This window comes from Myotis brandtii, unplaced genomic scaffold, assembly GCF_000412655.1.
Source record: "Myotis brandtii unplaced genomic scaffold, ASM41265v1 scaffold187, whole genome shotgun sequence".
NCBI classification, from domain to species: domain Eukaryota; kingdom Metazoa; phylum Chordata; class Mammalia; order Chiroptera; family Vespertilionidae; genus Myotis; species Myotis brandtii.
The window spans coordinates 1,675,436-1,698,687 of NW_005356944.1; the positions used below are offsets into that span (position 1 = coordinate 1,675,436).

The following is a 23,252-nucleotide window of genomic DNA, read 5'->3' on the forward strand; positions in this document are numbered from 1 at the left end:
GCACCCCAGCGCCCACGCCGTCGCTGGTTCCGGGCCCTCTCAGTTCCGCGATTCCCCTGAAAAGCTGAGGTCTGGACACAGGAAGCGACAGGCGTTGCAGCCAATGGCGTCGCGCACGATAAACCTGATACCCAATCAAAGACAAGGCTGGGGGGGGGCGGGAACCACGCCCGACTCCAGGTGACTCCTTGGCAGCGAGGGAAGAGCGTCTCCATCAGCTGATAGTATCTCCACTTGGCCGGTTCTAGGGGCGAGTACGGGACCCAGCTGCGGGAGCGCGCGGGCAGTGGCCAGCCGCGGGGTCGTTGTGCGCAGCAGCTGAGGAGAGTGATGGAGGAGCACCGAGAGGCTGGGAGGTGGAGCTCAGCGGTTGAGCGTCGACCCAGGAACCATGAAGTCGCTGGTTCGATTCCCAGTCATTGCGGGCTCAATCCCCAGTAGGGGTATGTGCAGGAGGCAACAGATGTTCCTCTCATCAATGTTTCTATCTCTCTATCCCTCCATGAGTTATATCTTTGGTTGATTACCTCCCCCACCTTCCCTCTGAGATTCCACATTCTGTTCCATGCTTCCATGTCTCTGGATCCTCCCTGTTCATCAGTTTATTTTGAAATTAGATTTGTGGTCCATCCTTGACATCCCTGGGTTGCAGGTCAGGGCAGTGCAGGAGACAACCAAATGATATGTCTCTCTCACATCAATGTCTCTCTCTCTCTCACTGCCTCCCTTCTACTCTCTCTAAAAATCAATGGGAAAAATACCCTCAGGTGAGAATTAACAAAACAAAAAAAGATTAAAATGGTAAATTGTATGTTATGTATATCTTACCAAAAAGCTTATCACAAACATTACAAGAAATGAAAAATGCAGGTTAATATCTCTCTGTGAACATAAATGCAAAAATCACAAACAAAATATTATCAAGTTGAATAAGCAAAATATTTTAAAAATAATCTATAATAATAAAAGCATAATATGCTAATTAGACCGAATGTCCTTCTGGACGAAGTTGGGGCTGTGAGGGAAGCCCGAGTCCCGGGTACCCGAGGGAAGCCGGTGCCAGCAGCCGGGAGAAGATAGGCCTACACTTGCACGAATTTCGTGCATTGGGCTTCTAATACTTTACAACAAAAGTGTTCTGCCTGGACAGTGTGGCTCAGTGGTTGAGCGTTGACCCAATAAACAGGAGGTTACAGTTTGATTCCTGGTCAGAACACATGCCCCAGTTGTGGGCTCGGTCCCCAGTGGGGGATGAGCAGGAAGCAGCTGATCAATGATTCTCTCTCATCATTGATGTTTCTCTCTCCCTCCCCCTTCCTCTCTGAAATCTATCTATCTATATATATTTAAAATGTTCTTCCAGGAATGCAAGGTTGTTTACCATCTGAAAATCAATCAGTGAAATTCAGCACATACACAGAATAACAGGAAAATCCAAATGATATCTCAAGAGAGAGAGGGAGAAAAACCCTAACCGGTTTGGCTCAGTGGATAGAGCGTTAGCCTGCAGACTCAAAGGCCCCAGGTTCAATTCCGGTCAAGGACAATGTACCTTGGTTGCGGGTACATACCCAGTAGGGAGTGTGCAGGAGGCAACTGATCAATGTTTCTAACTCTCTATTCCTCTCTCTTCCTCTCTGTAAAAAATCAATAAAATATATTTTTTTAAAAAAGAGAGAGGGAGAAAAAAAATGATTTAAAAAGTCAAGAAAGGGAGAAGGGGGAGAGAGAAATATTGATCGGTTGCCTCCCAAATGGCTCCCAACCAAGTATGGAAGCTGCAATCTGGGTATGTGCCCTGACCTTTTGTGTACGGGAAGATGCTCCAACCAACCTAGACACACTGGCGAGGGCAACACAGTCTATTTATTTATTTATTTATTTAAATATATTTTTATTGATTTCAGAGAGGAAGGGAGAGGGTGAGAGAGAGATAGAAACATCGATGACGAGAGAGAATTATTGATTGGCTTCCTCCTGCATGCCCCCCACTGAAGCTTGGGCCCGCCATGGGCACGTGCCCTTGACCAGAATCAAACCCGGGACCTTTCAGTCCTCAGGCCGATGCTCTATCCACTGAGCCAAACCAGCCAGGTTTTTTTTTTTTAAAGTGCTAAAATAACTGGTTGTTTATATGGCAAAAATGGATCATAACCTAAATTACATAGAAAATTAATTGAAAATGGATCATAGGCCTAAATATAAAAGCTAAAACTATTAATTTTTTTTTAAAATATATTTTTTTGATTTTTTACAGAGAGGAAGGGAGAGAGATAGAGAGTTAGAAACATCAATGAGAGAGAAACATCGACCAGCTGCCTCCTGCACATCTCCTACTGGGGATGTGCCCGCAACCCAGGTACATGCCCTTGACCGGAATCGAACCTGGGACCCTTCAGTCCGCAGGCCGACGCTCTATCCACTGAGCCAAACCGGTTTCGGCAAAACTATTAATTTTTGAAGAAAAAATAGAATATCTTCATGACCTTGGAGTAGGCAAAAGTTTCTTCAAGAGTACACAAAAATCCTTAATCATAAAAGAAAAATCTGATATATTGAGCCTGTAAATTATAAGTCATTAAAAGAGTAAAAAGGCAAGTAGGAAATATTGGCAACACATATAACTGACAAAGGGCTTGTCTTTAGTATATATAAAGAGTTCCTACAAATCAATAAGAATAGCATTTTAAAAAGGAGGTTAGGGAAGGAACAAAAGATTTGAATAGGCATTTTACTGAAAGAAGATATCCAAATGGCCAACGGGTACCTAAAGTGGTGTACATAAACTATGAAATATTCATATAATGGAATACTACATAGTAATGAAAAAGAACCGCTGCACTCAACATTTATGTGTCTCACAAAGAACATGGACACAAAAAAGTATGTATGTACAATTACATGTTTATGAAGTTCAAGATCTATGGCGATATTAGTCAGAATAGTGGTCCCCAATGTGTGCCAAAGCCTGTGAGACAGTTGTGATGCATGGAAGTGTTTCTGCAGCACCTGGAGGCCCACCCCACCCTGTGGCAAAACCACTTCTTTGACTTTTTGGAATACAGCCAGGATGTGAGCTGGGCTAGAGCACAGGGATCACCCCTAGGGGTGAGAGGCAGGGCTCTAGGCGGGCTGAAGCCTCTTGTCAGCTCTGCCAGTGGCATGTGCCTGGGGTGGGAGGTGCAAATACCCACTCCAACATCATACCCTCCCCGCGTGTGCCTCAGCTGAGTATCGGAGGAAAGAACAGAAAGGAGATCCTTGGGGGTTTTCTAAGGAATACAGGCAGTCCTCAGGTTATGTCGGATTTGACGTACGTCGTTTCATGGTTACGTTGCCATCCCCCATTTATTTATATAAAAAAAGTTCCATCATTTCAACGTATGTACATATGTGCTTTTATGTTTTTTCATTATTTACTAGAGGCCCAGTGCACTAAATTTGTACACAGGTAGGGTCCCTAGCAGTTGCCGGCTGCCGGCCGGGGCCTCCCTTCCCCTGGCAGTCTGCCGCCACCACCTGGTTGAACTCCAGGTGGAGGGGACAATTTGCATATTAGGCTTTTAGTATATAGGATTTCCCACAAGTAAAGGTCAGGAATTGTTATCTTTCTTTTAAATTTTTCTTACTGTTTCATTTCATTACTGCTGTGTATGTGCTCCATGTGAGAGACGTAGGTGCCTAGGTAGGTGGGTTCCAACTTACAGTCGTGCTGTAGGAACGGATCTCCGAGGTAACCCAAGGACCTACTGTATTGTGAAGTCTGCAGATGAAGCCCTCATCACTGGCATGTCAGGGCTCAGGGTGACCCGTGGGGCTGCTTTCTGGATTCACCCCAGGGCCTTAGATCCACAGGAAAGATCGATGCTAAGGGTGGCTGTGGGAGGAAAGCCACTGTGGGGCCTGGCCCAGAGGAAGATTGTGCCTCTCCTGGTTGTCTGTGGTGCCATGCTCTTGGACACAGTGGGTTTTATCTTACTCCCTTAGGTGGATGACTTCTTTGACCAAGGGGACCTTCCTGCTGGAATACCACACCCACATCCGGGATGCCTGCCTGCGAGAAGACTGAGTCATGCACCCCCACAAGTGTACACAGGGCCCAAGGGGCCCTGGATTCCCTGCCCCCTCTCCCTGGTGGTTTGGTTCTCCAGGAGAGAAGAGAGTGGGAATGCCCTGTGTCTGTCCATGGCCACAAACAGCAGAGGTGAGGCTTGACATTCAGACCAATGGGTTCTGATGGAGGCCTGGCAGACAGTTCTATTCCTATCTCAGCTTCACTAAGTTGTCTGGGAACACAGGAAGTCAACCAGCTAAAGAGGTGAGAAATCCCCAGCTGGCGTGGCTCATTGGTTGAGTGTTGACCTATGAACCAGGAGGTCAGGGTTCAATTCCCTGTCAGAGCATATGCCCCAGTTGTGGGATTGGCCCCAAGTAGGGGGCATGCAAGAGGAAGCCAATCAATGATTCTCATCATTGATGTTTCTATCCCTTCCTCTCTGAAGTCAATAAAGATATATATAAACAAGTGTGAGGATTCCCTCACGCCCTTTCTCTATAGGTTCCCCTGTGGAAACCTATCTGTCTGCTCTAGGTGGGAGCTGGGAAACAGGAGAGGGAGATTTCCCCAAGGGTGGGGTAAGGACTGGGAAGCTTTAAGCAGCCACATAAGGCCCCTGCCCTAACTCCTCCCCACTGCCTCTTAGGAGCTGCCTCAAATTGGCAGAATTCTTTGAAAGACTAAGAGTGAGTACTGCCTTCTACGTTGGAAGGCCACACAAAGATCCCTTGCAGGGAAGAATCCTGGGAATGGGTAAAGCTCCAGGATAATTTTGGAATCTTCGACTTCTTGACTTATTCTCCAGACTAGTTTAATAAAGAGGTGAGTGGAGACAGGGATCCAGCCTCAAGTGTGTGTGTGGTGATGGAGGAGGATGGGAACTGGGCCTGGCGAGGCATTTACATGGATGTGCCTGTGCCTCTGGCAGACTGCACTGTGCTGCCAACATCCTGCCCCAGATCTACTCTTTCTGAACTCTTCTCCAAGAGTCACTGGAGTGTGCCAGTCTTTCTAAAATGTGTTGGACATCTCTTCCCTGCTCAAGACCCTTCAGTGACCCTGTCCCTTCCAGAAACTGCCCAAGACATAAAGCACGAACTGGCCACTGCCATCCAAGGGTTCCCACTGAGCTTCCCGCTACCCAAGCACATACCAGATTTGCAAAACCTTTGGTTGTCGTCTCATTCCTACTCAACCAAGATCCAGATCAGATCCCACCTCGTGTGTGAAGCCTTCCCTGGCCTGCTCCCCGGAACATCAGGGTTTCACCTAACAGTTTTCAAGTGATGATGGATATTTATTAGTAGCCCGCAACCCTTAGCTGTTCCTCAGCAAGCTCCCTCCTCAGTCACCTTCCTGATTCACAAGATGGAGGGCCAAGTGGCCTCAGACAAGAACCTGAAGCTGTCAGACATGGTGCGATACATGGGAGACTCACAGGCAGCCAAGGTGAGATGGCCCCAGAGCAGACCTCAGGACTAGAGGCCAGTGGGACTAGAGCAGCCAAGGAGGGAAGGGCAGTGAGCAAGTGACCCTGTGTGCCTGCTGGCCCCAGGACCTGCTGTACTGGTGGCTGGAGGTCCTGGCCAATTGAGAATGCCAAGGCACGCACCAGGAACCAGGGATGGGGACTGAAAGCCACGCCATTCCTCTCCCCGCCCCTCTCCAGACATGGAAATCAAGTCCCTCTGTCGCCTCTTGCCACAAAGTTGGCGGAGCTGGAGCTCAAGCATGCCAAGGTGAGCCCTCCAGCCTCACTGAGCCTTCTTGCTACCTCACCTCCAACCCCCCAAGTTCTTTTCCAAGTGTCTGAGAGCAGCCTTGAGCAGTCCCAACTGAGGTTCAGGGCCATGTTTCCCAATCTTGGGCCAGGACCCTGCCCTTAACAACAAAGCCCTCAATAAATGGCAACTGTTATTGTTGAGGACAGGGATGAGGGGAGGGGGGAGTGATCTGAGGTACATGAAGATAACACCCTGTCTCAGGGAGCATGGTGGCACAGGCCAGGGACATCTAGGACCTTTCTCCTCTGCAGGCTATCACACTGTTCTCTGGAACACCTTTGTCACCCTCAAAGGGAAGCCTTAGAGCAGCCAGATCCTGCTCTGAGACATTTAATGACAAGTATCCCACACCTCCCACCCCAGCAAGATGCCTCCTTCCCCACCCACAGCAGCCACTGACCATGCCCATAACCTCCCAGGACAGGCAAGCCCAAGCCCCACCCATGCCAGGTGCCAGGCCCTGCAAGAGAATAGGGCAGCGTGGGTACCATACTTGTCCACAAGCAAGCAGAGCAGCCTGTTCATAAAGAGAGCCTGGTTTTGTAACAAAGAGGCCTGCTTTTACCCTTACTTCCCAGTTTCAGGGCCCAGCAGGCACACCCTCTACCAGGGCACTATGGAGACCAAATCCTGGGAGAACACAGGGAGCACCCCACAAGCATCCTCAGCCATTTTCCAGAGAACCAACAGACTCCATGGGAAGGTGCAAGGCCCAGTACTTAGAATCTAGGGCCAGTCAAGGAATGGACCACAGATGACAAACCCTCTATACCCATTTTCTAAATAGTAAAATGGAACTACCCCTTCCTGCCTCCCACGGATACTGGCAAGTTCAAGGAATCAGGTCCAACTCTAGGTTTTTAGATTGGAATGGAGGGGGGTATAAATCCCACATTACCACGCCTAGGACTTCTAGGATACCTTTACCTGCTGGGCAGGTTAAAGCCTAAATTACAGGTTGGAGAACCCACAGCATTGCTGGCAAAAGGATTCAACCTCTAGCCAACACCCCCCCTTGATTAAACAGAAAGGCAGAGCCCAAGACACCTGGGTCTGAAGTCCTGCGCTCCACCTGGTTAGCCCCACCCTGGCCTCCAGCCACATTTACAGCAGGCCAAAGGCTCAACTTGGCTTCTGACTCATAGCAGCCACTAGACCCAGCCCTCATAAATAAGTCAGCCATTCAGGGAAGAAGGGAGAGAAAACAGCAAAAATAATCCTGAAGGCGGAGAACGTACCTCAAAGGGTAACCTGTGACTTGCCATCTCACAGCCCACATCTGGGAAGGGCTGAGAACGGGATCAGAGAAGGGGCCTCACTGCCCTGTCACCCACCAGGGTCAAGGCTATAGAAGAAAGCAGTTCCGGCATAAAGCCCCTTCTGCGGGAGGGCCCCCTGCAGATATACCCTGGCTCAGGTACCTCCTAAATAGCCAGTCTGGTACCAGCTGTGACACCACCTGTAGCATGAGTGGCAATTGTCAGAAGGGACTTGGCCAGTCATGGAGGCCAGATGAGGGTGTGGGCTGGTTGGAGGTAAGGATTATTTTTTAAATTTTTTTGTTAATGCTAACCCGAGGATATATGTTTCCCATTGATGTCTACAGAGTGGAAGGAAGGGGGAGAGACACAGAGAAACATCGATACAAGAGACACATAGATTGGTTGCCTCCCGCATGCACCCCAACCAGGGCCAGGGACCAAGCCTGCAACCAAGGTACGTGCCCTTGTCCAGAATCAAACCCTGAACCCTTCAGTCCAAGGGCTGATGTTCTATCCACTGAGCCAAACTTGCCAGGGCAGAGGTATAGAAAAGATTTTGCTCATTCTCCTAGCCTATGGCCCCAAGATCCCCTGGACCCCAATCCTGAAACAAACAACCTTTAATTAAGTGAGGCTTTTTATTGTTGTTTTTCTTCCTTTTTTTTTAATTAAGGGTCCCTTACTGGTCCTGCTTCCATGAGTGCCCGAGACCAGGTGGAAAAGGGGAGGGGAACCAGGCAGCACGGGGAGGGGTTATCTTCACAACATTCCATTTATACACAGAACTAAACAGACAAGCACAGAGTCACTATTGCGGTTAGAAGTTGGCAGCATGGGAAAGGGGGGGAACAGGTTGCAAGTAGGGGTGTCGTTAAAAAAATACAGGGCCCTCTCCAAAACTGGGGTGCCTGGGGTAGGGAGGACTTGGTCTGCTTCAACCCAAGAGGAATCAGAAGATCAAAAGCTGTTTGGGAAGGCCAGAACCGTCAGGGGTGGAGGGAGAAGGAAGGTCCAGGGGGTGGGGGGCTGTTTGGCAACTGGGTGAAGGGATTGCCCTCCCCCTGCTGGGATCCCTCCAGCCCCTCCGGTCTGGCAGAAGGGGGGCAGCCTGCAACCCCCCACAGGCAGGTCTGGGGCTGCCAGATGCTCCAGGCAGGGGGCTGGAGGGGGTTCACAAAGGCTTGCCCTCCAGGGAGATGACAGCACTGCCCCCCAGCTTCTCTGCCAGAGTGCAGCGGTCCTTGACCTCCTCGTAGCAGTTTGCTTGTAATTCATGCTTGATCCCTGTGGGGAAGAAGGGGGAATGTTATGGCCAGGAAGGAGCCAATCAGAACAGATGGAAGGGGAAGGGACAAGGTTACCTTCCAAACAGGCAGGAAAGAGGGGCCAGAACCACCTCTGCCATGCCAGGCACCCCACCCTGCATCCAAGACGAGCAGAAGCACATGTGGCCCTTACCCGTAAGCTTCTTCTTGATGGCATCCTTGGAGCTGGCATAGATCATTTTGCTCTTAAGAGGCGCAGACTCAGGAGCCCTGGAGGGAAATAGAAAACTTGCAGCAAAGCCCCCTCCGAGTCTAGGAAGTGTCCTCAAGCTATAGAGGACTTCCAGAAAACACTTGGCTAGCCCCGAGCGTTCGAGTTTTTATCAAGTTCCTCATCAACAAGTGTTCTCCCTCCCCCAAAACACACACCTGTGGTTAATCAGGAGCCACAGATTTCCCATCCTGAGAAAGGGTAGGGCAGAGCTAGGACAGGTGACACAGAGAAGTGCCTGCACTGAGGAGCTCACCAGAAGATAAACACCAGGTCCTCCTTCTTGCTCTCCTTGGTCTCATAGGTTGCGTCATACAGGGCATAACGGCAGTCTTTGTCCGGCAGCATCTTGACGAAAGTGGCGTAGGGGTCGTCTACTGTCTGGCCCACATCACCTACCAGGATCTCCTTGCCCTCTTCCAGAATGATGTTCTTCTTGTCTTCACTCAGGCAGAAGAGCACCGCCTTCTTGCGCTTCTTCACCTCCTCTGGTGTTGAGGACTTACGTACCTTCATGTCATTGAACACTTTGATGACTCCATCAGAGACAGCCACACCAGGGGCCATGTTTCCGGAAGCAAGCCACACACATCTCGTAAGGAATATTTCTGGGACTCCCCCTGAAATCCCTCCTTTGCTTTCTTAGTTCCGTCTGGATGCCAAAATAGGATAGTCCTCAGCCCCAAGAAGTCATTAACCCCCTTCCCAAAACAAGTGACCCTATTTTCCCACCCAAGCCACTACCAAAGAACCAGATGGGACACAACGCCAGAACAGCAGCCATGGAGGAGACTTCTGATCACCTAATTCAGCACCACTCCTCCCCCCTAACATCTTACAGGCTAACCATTAAAGACCTGCGGGAAGCAGAGCCCAGGCTGAGACATTAGCCCAGAATCAAGACTCCACAGGCTACTGACTCGTTCCTACTCACAGTCTCAATCTCAGCTTTTGGATGAAAGTGCTGATTCAGACAGATGGAGGGGACACAGACACCCCACAATGCTAGATGGGACACCAAATGTGCTCAACAGTTCTGAAAAGTTCATCAGAACTGCTCAATACAGTTATTACGCAAATTATCCTCTTCTCTGCTGGGGTTTTCCTCAACCAAAGCAAAAATTACAACCCCTAATTACGGCCCTACCCGACAATTCCCTGTCCTCTGGAAAAAAATACAGGCCCAAAGGTCGTCGATAAAAGTAAACAGGCCAAGCTAAGGGCCCACGGTACTTCAAAGCCCTCCAAACTTCCATGATGGGTCGTGTTGGGGGACACCCGGAACGGGCTGTCCACGGCGAAATCGGCCTCGCCCCCCTCCCGGAACTGCAGAGGAAGTGGACCACGTGACTCAGCCGCTTCCGGAGTAGGCGGAGGAAAGACATCAGCTCGGCTCGGCCTCCTCCGAGAGAAACCCTACCCAAAGGCGGCAGCACTTATAGGGTCTCAACCCAAAGACTCGCCTTTGCCGGCCGGCGTATCAGCCACCTTGGCAAGTTACAAGACCTTCGGTTCTCGCAGCCTTGGGGCCGAACACGGGGCGGGGAGGTTTCCGGGCGGTGCCCGCCTGGGTCACTTCCCTAAACTAGGCTCCACCCTCAGGGCCCATCCGGGAAAGCCGAGGGCCCCGCTCGTCCAGGGTTCTGGGCCGAGCGGCCAGACCTGAGCGTGTGCGCACGCGCCAACCGACAGCGCCGTTCCAGCCTTTGCAGGGTGTATACGGCGGAGAGCCCAGCTCGCTTTATGCGCTCGCTCGCTCTGAAGCAGGCCCGTGGCCTCCGTGGTGTACGCTCAGTGAAGCGCGGGCCAGCAATCCCCTAATCCCAGGCGCCCGCGCCCGGACCCCGCCGCCCCAGTCCCTCCGGGGCGCGGGCATCCCTACCACCTGCTCTCGGGCAGACCCGCCTGCCACGGGAGGGTGACGCGGAGACAGGAACAGCCCTTGGGTGGGGCGCGCGCGCGCCAAGACCGCTCGCGCGCTTTTCCCTTGCCGCCCCCGGGTCGAGTTTGGATACCGCGTGCTCCCGTCGAGCGCGCGTTCCCGTGAACCGACTCACTTCGGCCCCGCCGCGGCGCGCAACACAAGCTGCTCCATGAGGGGCGGGCACGCGCGCACCCCGGACCCCTCCCCCACGGCCGGTGTCCGCGCGGGCGCACCAGCGGGGTGGGGGAGGGGAAGGGAGCCCAGGGGGCGCGAGCGACGTTGAAGCCGGCCCTCCCCTGCGCCCACGGACGCGCACGCGCATCCCAACGCCGACCGCCCCACAGCGAGACCCTCATCCCGCTTGGGGAGTTGGGGGAGGGGGTGCCGATGTCGCCCCCCGCCCCGTTACCTCCCGCGCGCGCAGCCGACCGATTCGCAGCCGCCTCCCCTCAGGCACCGTAGCTTAGCGCTCACCATGTTTCCGGAAGCTAAAGGAGATAGCAAGAAGAGCCTGGAAAGACGAGCGCCGCTGCAGCTGCTGCCGGGATCCGACTGAACGCGGCCTCTCCCGGCCCCTTCCGTTTAGTATGAACCGCACAATGAGGGGCGGGGCTGGCTTCCGGCGCTCCCACTGCTGGCCGACGGGTAATGAAGTCCGAGGATGCTGCATCGTCCGCCGGCCACATTGCATACTGGGAAATGTAGTCCGAGAGAGGCGGGGCTATGGCACGGAGCGCGCGCCTATTGGTTGAGTTTCCCAGGAAACATTATGAACCGAGAAAGGTGTCGGCGCTCCTTAATAGTCCCGAAAATGAGCCCAGACTTACCGAATTTTGCGAAACGGTTTTTCTTAAGAACTATGTTGGTACTTTTAGGGTTCCTTGGTTTGAAAATTTTCAGTGAGTTACCATTTTCTTTTCTGAATTGAAGCAACTATTCATTGGCTTGGAATCCAGTCCTTGATCAAGGAGTATCGTCAAGTATAAGGTGTCTTCAATCTAATAAACATTCATTGGACACTCTCCATGTGCAAGGACAGTCTTGTCTCCTGAGAAGACACCATATGCAACTTAAGCAAAATAAGAGGGAAAAATAAGGGAAAGACTACAAGGAAAATTTTATAAATAGCTTTGTTTTTGTTTTAAGTGTTTGGCAAATTCACGAGGCAATAAAAGGAGAAGGGCAGGGGTTTGTGCATTCAATTCAAGGATTATGTGCCTTTTGCTAGACAGTCAACAGAGGGAATAGGTATTAAATCTTGTTCTCGAGTTGATAACCAGGAATATGATTAAACCTACAAAAATTGAGACAAGCTCTGCAGGAACATAAGCTTCACACAAAAAAAAAAACTGGGGCGGAGGCTCCGGAAGATTTTGTTGGCCTCGAACAATGACCCTGGCCTCAGTGTGCAGGCAGAGAAAACAGGGTCGCAAACAGGGGAACTAGGACTACTGAAGTCACAAGTGGAAGCCGGGTTTTCATTATCTGGGGATCAGTGCCCGGAGTGGGGTACCTCGCAGAGCATGCTGGGGGTTGTAGTCAGGGACTTTGCGCCGCACCGCCCACCAACCGAGCTACGCGGAGCCACAGGTGAAGGCCACTGCTCGACCCCCGACTCTTGCTAGCGACCCAGCCTGAAGAAGCTGGCTCCACCTTTTTTAAGCCTTGGAGTTTCCAAGAGCAACGGGGAGGGGAAGGGCGATACCGCAGTTACCCTGGAGACGCTCCCGCCCGCCCCTAGCCGCGGGATGCCCTAGATGTCCTTATTAGGACAAGAGACTAGAGGGGGCGGGACCAACCCTAAAGCTGGCTGGAGGCTCCATATAAGGCAGCGTCGGGAGGGAGGCGGGAATTCTGAGTCCGCTGGAGGAGTAGGGTCGCGGCTGGGCGGAGTCTGAAGGGGCGGCTGACCCGGGCCAGCACCTCGTGACTTCCGGTACTGCTGCTGGGAGCTGCTCCCACTCCCTGGCCGAGACCCTGGTGCTCCAACTCCTCGTGAATTTGCTAAACATTTAAAACAAGAACGTATTGTCTCTCAACATGGGACCTCTTTCCATAGATTTCATCTGAAACCTCACCGAGGGTCCAATGACTCGCATAACGTCAAAGTGTTTCCTTCCACCCATGTCTTGCTTCTTACCTGCTCCTCCAAATCTAACGACCTGCTGATCCCGGCCACCACCCCCTCACCTGCCAGGATGCCCAGCACCTCTTACTTGTTCCCCTTCTACTTGCCCTCTGTCCCCCTCCCACAGTACTTTGGCCTTCCCTGCACGTCCTCGACTTCGCACCCCTGCCCCATTGCCCTGTGTCGTTTCCTCTACCCCAGCTCGGGATCACCATTTCCTCAGAGGGTCCTTCAGCTCCTACTGCGTTACTTTTGTGTCCTTATGCCCTGTACACCTTCCTAGACATCTCTATTGAAAACATACCTGCACCTGTTTGTCCCCCACCCCCCACCGGTCCTGCCCTTCCCAAGCCCAGTTTTTTCTCCGGCCTCCTCCGCTACGGTGAGGCTGAAACTGACAGCCTCAGGTTACTTGGTTAAGCGCCGCCCCAGCCAGCCCTCCGGGCCGCAAGGGGGCGCTGTTCTCTCCATCGCCTGCACAAAGACCGCTCTAGAATCTGTAGAGGGAGAAGGGACGGGTTTAGGCTCCGGGGGCCGGGGTGGGGCGCGTCCAAAAGACTGAAGGGCCGGGGGGTGGGGGGGTGGTGGCTGGAAGACCTTAGGGCGAGCACTGTAAGTCTCTGCAGTGCAGGGACGGGAGGGCAGCGGGAGGCTATTCTCTAGTTAGTGACCCTCGTCGGACAGCGTGTTGGGAGAGGTCCCGCCCTCGCCCATTTGAGCCAGGTGTTCGAATCCTTTGTCTAGAACTGGTGGCGTCCCAGTCCTACCGGCTTGAGGTGCCAAAGGACCAGCCTTGGGGCTCATGGCGGCGCCGGTCCGCTTGGGCCGGAAACGCCCGCTGCCGGTTTGCCCCAACCCGCTCTTTGTACGTTGGCTGACCGAGTGGCGGGACGAGGCAGCCAGCAGGGGGCGCCGCACACAATTCGTATTTCAAAAGGTGGGTCTCGGCCCGGCCTGATGGGGCAGGTGCTGGCGGGGCCAGACGACCAGGCCTGCCCTGACCCGCTACGGTATCCTGTACCCGCGCCAGGCGCTGCGCTCCCTCCGGCGTTACCCGCTTCCCCTGCGCAGCGGCAAAGAAGCTAAGATCCTACGGCATTTCGGAGACGGGCTCTGCCGGATGCTGGACCAGCGGCTGCAGCAGCACCGATCTTCGGGCGGTGAGCGCTGGAGGCAGGGGTCGGTGGTCCCCGGAGCCTCCCACAGTGCAGCCTTCGCAACCACCTGGCATACCTTAACTCCCCGCTCCGGTGCCAGTTGCTGCTTGACGTTGGCCTAGTGGCTGGCTGGCTCAGAACCCACCGCTCTCAGCTACCGGACGAGCTGGCAGTGTCCGAAACCCTCCCACCTGCTGGATTTCTGGATTCCGTGGGGTCTGGGGTTGACTCTCTTCTGCTCCCGCAGGTGATCGTGCCCCAGATGCATCTGGAGCTAAGAGCCCAGCCCCGGAATGGCCACCTGCCGAAGTTCCGGAGGCTTCCATGCCAGTGAGGATGGGGAACGGGAAGTGGGAGCACTCGGATGGAAGGAAGACGTGTAGCTCTGCCCACCAGTGATGCCTAGCCTTGGGCAAATGAGTATCTTTCTGATACTTAGTTTTCTCATCTGTAGATGAGTATGTTGATTGATATGTTTTCTCATCTGTAGATGAGTATGTTGATAGAGTCCGTTGGGAGAGTTCCATGATCAAGCTATTTAGGAGGCCACGCCCAGTAAATTGTGGGGGTTGCTGTTACTGAGTTTTCTTGTGTTACCACCTCAGTCCTGCAGTGGGTGGTAGAACTGAGATTACACCACCTCCCCACAACCCTCTACTGCAGTGGTTCTCAACTTTGGCTGCACATTAGAATCACCTGGGAATCTTTTTAAAATCCCGATTTCTGGGCCCCATCCTCCGGAAATTCTGTTTCTTTGTTACTAATGTTGTGGCCCCACCCCATAACAAAGAGACAGAATTTCCGGAGGATGAGGCCCAGAAATCAGGATTTTAAAAAGATTCCCAGGTGATTCTAATGTGCAGCCAAGGTTGAGAACCACTGCTCTACTGTCTCATCCCAGCTTTGCAGGGGATCATCCCACCATCTGGCCTATTTTACAGATGTGGAACCCGAGAGGCAGCTGTGTGACTTATCCAGGGCCATGCTGAGATAAAACCTGGACCTCGGCCCAGCCAGGAATTAAGTCTGCAATGCATGGCTCTCTGGCTTTTGTGTTCAAAGCCCCTCTGTACCTTTCAGGTTCCATCCCAGCCCAAAGTGGGAAGCTCTAGCAGCTACTGGCCGGCTCGGCACTCAGGAGCACGAGCAGTACTGCTGCTGCTCCATAGAGAACACCTGGTGAGCGCCCGGCTGCACCCGGAGTCGGGAACCAGGGCAGTGGGGCGGGAGGCTCCTGGAGGAGGCTGGTGCAGGCACCGAACCTCCTTTGGTTACATTTCTGCCTTGGTTACAGAATCCTAGTGGCCACAGCTGCCTAACCAAGGAGGAGCTGCTGCAGAGGTGTGCCCAGGAGTTTCCTGGGGTGAGCAATGAGGGGGGAAGGATGGGGCCCAGTGGCTCTGGATCTGACCCTGAGCCCGCCAGGGGCTGCCCTTCCTGGGAGAAGAAGTGGCATGGGGCACAGGGAGTTGGACACACGGCAGCACCAGGGGCTCTCTAAGGGTCTCCTCTTCTGTGGGCAGGTGGCCCCTGGGAGGACTGGACCCTGGCCAGCCCTCCGCTCCCTTCTCCATAGGAACCTGGTCTACAGGACACAGCAACCAGCCAGGTGGGGTCAACTACAGGCGGTGCAGGACCGAGTGGTGGGAGGGGGATCGTGCATGATGTTCTGAGTGGGGCCTGCAGTCACCTAGCAATTCCTAGGTCTCATAATATTGAAGTTGGGGGAGGCCTTACCTCCAGAAGCCCCACTGCGGGGTGGGGGTGGGGGGATAAGGAGGGTCTGAGAGACCAAGCAGGGAGGGTGAGGTGCCACAGGTTACTGGACAAGCAGAAAGGCTTTGCTGAGAACATAGCATTTGACGGGCCTTAGAATTCAGAGGGTAGAGATGCAGGGAAGGCATTCCAGGGAGGAGGGAACAATATAAACAAAGTTGGGAGGAAGGAAAGTCTGTCTGAGACGTGCGTATTGCAGACTTGACTTGAGAAATGGCCCTGGGCAGGTCCAGAGGAAGCTGATCTGAGGGGCAAGAACACAGCCTGGGGTGTTGGGGGTGGAAGCCACTGGACTTATTTGTGCAGGTTGCCCAGGGCGTGGTGAGACCAGCTAGCCGGCCGCAGGCGGGAGAGCCTGCCAGGTATGAGTGAAGAAGGGAGATCTGTGTTTGTCTCCTCCACCTACCAGGTACTCACTGACCCCGCAGGGTCTGGAGCTGGCCCAGAAGCTGGCAGAGTCGGAGGGCCTGAGCTCACTGAATGTGCGCACTGGGCCAGAGGAGCCCTCTGGGGAGGAGCCAGAAGTGCCAGGATCGGCCTCAGCTGAGCTGTGAGGAAGGGGGCAGGGAGAGGGGGGATGGGAAGAAAAGGGAAGCAGGAGGAGACCCAGAAATGAGGCCAACACCCCACCCCTGTCCCCATCGCCTACAGCTGAGCTGTGGCTGCACCACTTCCACTGGGTTTGGAGGGAAACTGCCTTGGCACTGAGGTTCTGGCCTCACACAACAACCCCCTCCTCCCTGTAGTGGCGCCAGTGAAGGCAGTGTCCAGCAGCCACCGCTGGAGCTGAGGCCTGGAGAGTACAGGGTGCTATTGTGTGTGGACGTTGGCGAGGCCAAGGGGTGAGTGAGGTGGGGGAAGTGAGGGAGGGGGTGCCGGGGGCTGTCACTGGCCTGCCCTGACCTAAGCCTCCCACCTTGCTATTCCAGGGCCGGACACAGGCCCGAGCTGCTCCGCCAGCTGCAGCGTCTGCACGTGACCCACATGGTGCGCAAACTGCATGTTGGGGACTTCGTGTGGGTGGCACAGGAGACCAGGCCCAGAGACCCATGTAAGGGGTGTGGACAGTAAGGGGGTTGTCAGAGGCAGGGCCTGGTGGGTGGGGGGACATGAGCCAATGGGACTCTTCTTGGCCTCTCGGCAGCAAGACCTGGGGAACTAGTCCTGGACCACATCGTGGAGCGCAAGCGGCTGGATGACCTGTGTAGCAGCATCATCGATGGCCGCTTCCGGGAACAGAAGGTTCCTTTACCAGCCTCACAGAACCCACTACTTCCTGCCTGCTCTGGGGTTTCCTCAGCCACGAGGAATCCAGGGGCAACTCCTGGGTAGCCTCAAGGAAGAGTTCCCACAACTCCAGCCATAGCCCATTAGAGCTGCCCCTCGGGCCCCTCCAGGGGCACAGCAGGTGCACAGGTGTCTGGCTGGGTTGAGGAACATATTAAAGACCCCTGGAGTGTCCAGGCCCTTCAGTCTGGCATAACAAGGCCCTAAGTTCCAGAAGTGGAACTGCTGTTTCTCGGTACTGGCTCCTGGGCTGATCCCATAATTAGAGAGACCACGTATGGGCTGAGGGAGGCTTGAAGAATGGGCATCATTAAAGGTGGTGGACAGGCTTTCCATGCAAGAGTAACAGCATGAACAAAGGTGTGGAGGTCACTCCGAGACAAGTAGTAAGACTAGGGAGGACAAGATGAACGGGTGGGATCAGGGTTCCATGGGGATGTTGAGTGACATGATGGGTGGCCCAGCATAGGGGCATCCAGGCCTTACATTCCCTTCCTACCCCCCCCCCCCACCACTGCTTCCCCAGTTCAGGCTAAAGCGCTGCGGCCTGGGGCGCCGAGTATACCTCGTGGAGGAGCATGGCTCAGTGCACAACCTCAGCCTTCCTGAGAGCACGCTGCTGCAGGCCGTCACCAACACTCAGGTGAGCTCAGAGGGCAGGGCCAGACTAGCAAGGGACCCTGTGGTCTGTGGCTCGGGCCAGGAGCCCCCTCCCTCTGCTGGGTCCTCTTCCCCAGGTCATCGATGGCTTCTTCGTGAAGCGCACAGCAGACATTAAGGAGTCAGCTGCCTACCTGGCCCTCTTGACACGGGGCCTGGAGAGACTCTATCAGGTGAGCAGGTGCATGTGTCTGCACTGGTCCCTTTCCTGGGCCCTGTGCTCCCTCCAGGACAGCAAGGTGAGTGAGATCCCTGTTTCTCCGGTTGGCCCACTGGGGCCTAGGATCCGGCAAGGACTGGCTGGGGGGTTTTCCCTAGAGCTCTGGCCTGGCCTCAGTCCCCTCTCCCCTCAGGGCCACACCCTACGCAGTCGCCCCTGGGGAACCTCAGGGGACCCCGAATCAGGATCTGGGCCCTCCCCAAATCCTCTCTGCTCACTCCTCACCTTCAATGACTTCAACGCAGGAGCCATCAAAAACAAGGTACTGCCTCTGCCCAGATCCTCCTCAATGTGGTCCAGCCCCAGATGACCCCTAATACAGTCCTCCCCTGACCCCAGGCCCAGTCTGTGAGGGAGGTTTTCGCCCGGCAGCTGATGCAGGTTCGAGGAGTGAGTGGGGAGAAGGCAGCAGCCCTGGTGGATCGGTACAGCACCCCTGCCAGGTAGGCCTCCACAGAGCCCCTTGGGGTGCACTGCCCCTGCCCCCCAGCATGGATTTCAGCTCAGCCAATGCTTTGTGGAGGGTTTGGTTCTGTGAGGGCTGTACAGGCCCCGAGATGGACAGATTCAGCCGAACCCTGGGGAGGTTGGGTAGTAAGGAAGACAGTGCCAGGCAGGACCAGACAGTATCTCAGGTGTTGGGGGAGCCCACAAGAGGGAGGTTTCATTCCACCTGGTGTAGCAGAGAAGGCACCTTGGGCTGGCGGGGGCGCAGGGCAGGGGCTGGGCCACGAAAACTGGGCCAAGAACTTGGAGAACAGGAAGGGAGGGTGAGGGGGATGGAGCAGAGCTTTGAATGCCAGGTTCAGGAAGTACGAAGTGGTTCTGACTCCTTGAGCCAGTGCAGACCCCTTCCTACCTGTCTCCCATGACTTTGGCCCAAGCTGCTCAGATGGGCCAGCCGTCAGCCATTGTCAAATGCTCCACCCCATCTCCAGCCTACTGGCCGCCTATGATGCCTGTGCCACCCCCAAGGAACAGGAGATGCTGCTGAGCACCATCAAGTGTGGGCAACTGCAAAGGTGAGGCAAGGGGCAGAACCTGGAGGGAATGACTGGGGCCGAAGGTGCTGCGGTCCAGGACCTGACCCTTGTTAGCCTCTCTCTTCGTGCAGGAATCTGGGACCCGCTCTGAGCAGGACCTTGTCCCAGCTCTACTGCAGCTACAGCCCCTTGACCTGAGCTGGGCCAGGAGACGGACCCCAGCACCCATCATCTAGGCTAGCCAGCCTTTAACCAGCATCTTAGGGCTTCAATGAAAATCAAGTGTTTGCAGCTTTATGTGCTACGGAGATGGCAGGCCCCAGGGCCTTGTGAAATATCCAGGTGGTTTTAACTGAGCTCCTCAGGGCCTGGAGTTTCCTGGGGGAGCACTGAGCCTCGCAGGGAGATGGAGTCGGTGAGCTGCTGCAACTTTGAATCTAATTTATGTCATCAGACGATCCCTGATCAAATAAAATTTCCTTCGATAAAAGGTTCTGTAGCTTGGAAAAGAAAAGTTTAAAAAGCACTAACAGTCAAATCGCCTCATTTTATGGATTGGAAAACTGAGTCCCAGGGAGCTACTAGGGTTTGTCCAATTGTTAGTTTGAAGCCAAGGTAGGACTGAAACCAGGGCCTCCTGGCACTGTCGAGAACAGGGTTTCTCAGGCTCCCTGCAAACCAGCCAAGCCCACATTTCTGCTGGGGCCTAGAGTCTGCAGCCTCGTTACTTCCTCCCTTCTCAGGGTGATTCTGATGCCCGTGGTACACAGACCAATCCCAGCCCTGGGGACACAGCTCCCAACTTCTGCCAAAGCGGTCCCCTCAGCCTGAGCCAACCCCCGCCTCCCACAAGCCTGGCCCTTCCCCAGTCTGGGGTTCACTACAGTGTTACCCGCCCTCTCAGCCACCAGGACTCCTCTTTCTCCCTTTATTGCCTCTCTCTCTACCCTTCACACAGCATCTTCCCTTTTAGCAGAACACGGTCATCCCTGAGCCCCGGCTTCTTGGCTACAGGGACCTCCCCCCTGAGGGCTCGCCCCACTCCTCAGAAGGTGTAGGCCCCCACGAAGACGGTGAGTCTCAGTACAGAGCTGGCCCGGTAGCTCATGAGGGAGTTCATGGTGACCATCTCGAGGTCCAGCACATACTCCCGGGGGCCCGTCACGGGCCGGGCGAGGACCAGCATGGCGCTGACATTGTTGATTTGCTGCAGGGCACAGTGGGTGGGGGGACATGTAGATTGCATCAACCTTCGTGCCAGGCCCCTCCGCCAGCATCACCTCCCTGCCCCGTGTCTTGCACCCACAACCAGTTGTCTGTGAAGTGGGGAGAGAGCCCTGGCCAGGCTGTGGTCCCAGGCTGTCACCAGGCTCCATGACACCCTTGACATCTCATCCCCTGCACCCAGGCTCCTGCCTCAGAAATCTTTCACTGGTGTTCTTCCCGCCCTTTCCAGCTAGTTCTTCTGTCTAACCAGGGTCAACTGTAACTCAGGGCCAGCTGTGACTTCGGGGAGTGGCGAGGCCTTTGGTGACCTGGAGCAAGCGTCTCTCCTTCAAAGCTTTCAATTTCAGAAAGAAAACAAGGACGGATACCAGACAAACCTGTGCACCCTCTCACTACTCACCCCTGGATCCCTCCCTCCTAACAGCTCCACCGGCAGGGCTGACCCTCTGACCCCAGGCCACTGCCCCAACCCCATCTCTCCGGCCCAGCTCCCCCGGCTTGTCCTTCATGGACTCTGCCTGTAACCTCGGAAGTCCTCTCATGTCAGTCACTTGTTCTAAGGGTGAAGAAACTGGGGCCAGATACGAAACTCAAACCCCAGTGTGTCCTTAGAAGTACATTTAACAATCTAGTTTGTTCCAAGGGAATTTACAACACCCCTACCTTTCTACAGAAATTCCGCCTCCCGGGGGTGGGGCATGGTGGCATAACCCGAATCTCCCATTTAAGGTTTCCTGGAATTCAATTTTGGATTATGCATGTCATTTGAGGGGTAGGGGCAGAGGTAGGGGAAAGCCTTACCCTAATGTAGAAGTCCCCCTGCGAGTTTCCAGCACGGATCTGAAAGGCATTGTAGGCGCCGGGGTAGACGGAGGTCGCTTGGATCTGGAACACGTCGGCGGGCACGCTCCGCTCCGAGGTGATGCTCATGTAGCGGTGCACGATGGAGGAGGGCTGCTCCCGGCACAGGGGGTTGGAGGCTGGGCAGAGGCAGCGACTAGGGTCCACGGGAAGGGGATACGAATGAGGTCCTAGTCCATTCCCCAAATTTGGCCCACCCCCAAAATTAGTGCGCATGGTTGTCATGAAGGACTGCAACTCCCATCAACCCCCGGGGCACTTGCCAGCCCCAATAGCGGCCAGCCAGCTGCAGAGCCCAATGGGAGTTGCACTGTGTGTGGAGGGGGTGGCCTCCAGTTGACTCACTTGTCGGACACCTGCACATAGGGCTCCACGCAGCGGTTGGTGTCCACACAGCGGTAGCCCCCATAGAAGTTGACACAGGTTTGGGCCTCAGAGCACTGGTGTGCACCGGACTCACACTCGTCAATGTCTGTGCCAGGGGAGAGGGGCTGGAACCTGGACATCAGGCCACTAACCCCTGACAGCACCCTGCCCACCACCAGGGCAACCTGTACCTTGGCAGAGGCGCGTGGCCAGCAGCTGGTAGCCCTGTGGGCAGTGGCAGGAGAAGCGGCCCGGCTCGTTGACGCAGCGGTACTGGCAGAGGTAACTAGAGTAGCTGCACTCATCAATATCTGCGGGAGGAGAGGGAGGAGGGCTCTGGATCAAGGGCAATCCTCTCAATTCAGCCCCATAAACGTTTACAGAGAGAGCGCAGCCCCACGTTAGGGCCAGTGTGGGAAGACGGGGATGAGACAGCCATGCAAGCACAGCAGGGGTACAGAGAATTCAAAGAAGGGTCTGCCCAGACCGCCCAGCTCACGGACTGTAAGAGGAAACTAAATGAAAGCACTAGAGGCTTGGTTTTATTCCTACTGAGTTTTGGAAACCTCAATTTCCCTGTCAATAAAAGGAGTGAGTTAGACTAGCTGAGCCTTGAGGGCCCAGTCGACTCTGGTTCCCAATTCCTGCAACCCACAACCAGCCCACAGCCACCTCCTGCCACTGTGATCTGCACAGGCAGGAGCCAGGTTTTCTACTCGTGTTTCCCTGATGCTGCCTAGCCCTGAGCCAGGGACCAACGGGGCCTTACTGGGCAGCAAAGCATCATATAAACAGGGTATGTGGCCAGTTGACATGGAATGAGAAGTCGGGGTGGAGACCTGGCCCCATCTCCTAATTGTATGATCTTGGGCAAGTCACTTAACCCCTTTTTGTTGAAGGACTTGATGCTTACGCTTTTCTTGTAAGCCTCTCAACAAACCTTGAAGGAGATAATGTCTTCATTTTGCAGAGAAAGGAAAAAAAATTATATTTACCTTATAGGATTGCTGGCAGGACTAAATAAAGTCAAGTATATAAGGAAAGTGCCTCGCACAGGGAAAGTTCTGGATAAATGGCATTCACTTTAAAGTGTTGCTGCTTGGGACTTGATGAAGCCTGTCATTTTTCCACTTATTTCTCAAGACAACCCATTTTACAGATGAATAAATGGGTTTAGAGAGAAGAGTGACTTGTCATAATGCTGGATTCCAATGCAAGTCAGCCTGACGACAAGGGAGGAGGCCACTTACACCCTTGCTCAGCCTGCCCCCTGACCTGACTGCTCCCCTCTGTGCCGTCCCTACCAGGCTGGGAGTGGTGGTGGGCAGGTCTGCAGGAGCCCTGCAATGCAACCAGCTGGGGGCGGAGTATTTAGCATGAACGGGACATGGAGGCCTCAAGTGGAGGACCGTGTGCAGGAGGCTCAGCATGACGCAGGGGCGGATGGAGGAACACTGGGGGGTGGAGCTCTCACCACTGCAGGAGAAGCCATCCCGGTGCAGCTCGTAGCCCTGATGGCAGCGACACAGAAAGGTCCCATAGGAGTTGAAACAGCGCTGCTCGCATGGAGCCCCCATGTCACATTCATTCACATCTAGGGGTGCCAGAAAAATGGAAGGAGTGAAAGCCAAGGAGCAGCCCAGAGCCCCAGGAGGCCCCATTTCACCTGTTCACCTGGTCTGGTCAGGAAGGGAGCTAGCTCCCCACCCCACATCACCCTGCCAGGACCCAAAGCCTGGCCCAGCCCGGCCCAGCCTCACCCACACAGGAGCGGTTGTTGGGCCCCAGCTGGAAGCCTGGCTCGCACTGGCAGCGGAAGGAGCCAGGCAAGTTCACGCAGCGGTGCTGGCAGTAGCGGTAGCGGCACTCGTCTATATCTGGGATGAAGGGCAGAGGGCAGAAGTCAGGTGGGACTCAAGCTGGCTGGGAGTTAAAGCCTCACCACCCACAGTCTTGTCTGGGCCAGATCAGGCAGGACTCACACATACACCCATCATGTGCTGTGTCTGGTGACAGAGGTGGCA

The 23,252-nt window shown here is 54.5% G+C and overlaps 3 protein-coding genes across 5 annotated transcripts in view; 1 reads left to right on the top strand and 2 right to left on the bottom strand.

Annotated features, from left to right (window-relative positions):
- Positions 1-7,722: 7,722 nt before the first annotated feature.
- CFL1 (cofilin 1 (non-muscle)) lies at positions 7,723-11,157 on the bottom strand. Its single transcript, XM_005864252.2, has 4 exons — positions 11,041-11,157; positions 8,896-9,206; positions 8,562-8,638; positions 7,723-8,387 (listed from the first exon to the last, which is right to left on the bottom strand). The coding sequence occupies exons 2-4, from the start codon at positions 9,204-9,206 to the stop codon at positions 8,275-8,277; spliced, it is 501 nt and encodes a 166-aa protein (XP_005864314.1). The 5' UTR covers positions 11,041-11,157; the 3' UTR covers positions 7,723-8,274.
- Positions 11,158-13,222: 2,065 nt separating this feature from the next.
- Positions 13,223-19,264, top strand: MUS81 (MUS81 structure-specific endonuclease subunit). Of its 3 annotated transcripts, none has more exons than XM_005864256.2 (16): positions 13,223-13,303; positions 13,436-13,628; positions 13,722-13,851; positions 14,096-14,178; positions 14,929-15,027; positions 15,143-15,211; positions 15,372-15,457; positions 16,034-16,174; positions 16,371-16,466; positions 16,554-16,675; positions 16,769-16,866; positions 17,438-17,554; positions 17,649-18,053; positions 18,131-18,234; positions 18,730-18,813; positions 18,906-19,264. In XM_005864256.2, the coding sequence occupies exons 2-16, from the start codon at positions 13,494-13,496 to the stop codon at positions 18,970-18,972; spliced, it is 1,836 nt and encodes a 611-aa protein (XP_005864318.1). In that variant the 5' UTR covers positions 13,223-13,303; positions 13,436-13,493; the 3' UTR covers positions 18,973-19,264. The 3 variants fall into 3 exon arrangements, with proteins under 3 accessions (XP_005864318.1, XP_005864317.1, XP_005864319.1); XM_005864257.2 differs by having other exon boundaries at positions 13,241-13,628; positions 17,649-17,744; positions 17,925-18,053; XM_005864255.2 differs by having other exon boundaries at positions 13,238-13,628.
- A 37-nt stretch (positions 19,265-19,301) lies between these two features.
- The window catches only part of EFEMP2 (EGF containing fibulin-like extracellular matrix protein 2), a 12,452-nt gene continuing 8,501 nt past the window's right edge, over positions 19,302-23,252 (bottom strand). The window contains exons 6-11 of the mRNA XM_005864254.2: positions 22,989-23,105; positions 22,703-22,822; positions 21,420-21,539; positions 21,208-21,334; positions 20,803-20,998; positions 19,302-19,981 (exon numbers count right to left, since the gene is read on the bottom strand). Of these exons, the coding sequence (XP_005864316.1) occupies positions 19,820-19,981; positions 20,803-20,998; positions 21,208-21,334; positions 21,420-21,539; positions 22,703-22,822; positions 22,989-23,105 (842 nt within the window). The 3' untranslated portion in view covers positions 19,302-19,819. The remainder of the gene's footprint in view (positions 19,982-20,802; positions 20,999-21,207; positions 21,335-21,419; positions 21,540-22,702; positions 22,823-22,988; positions 23,106-23,252) is intronic.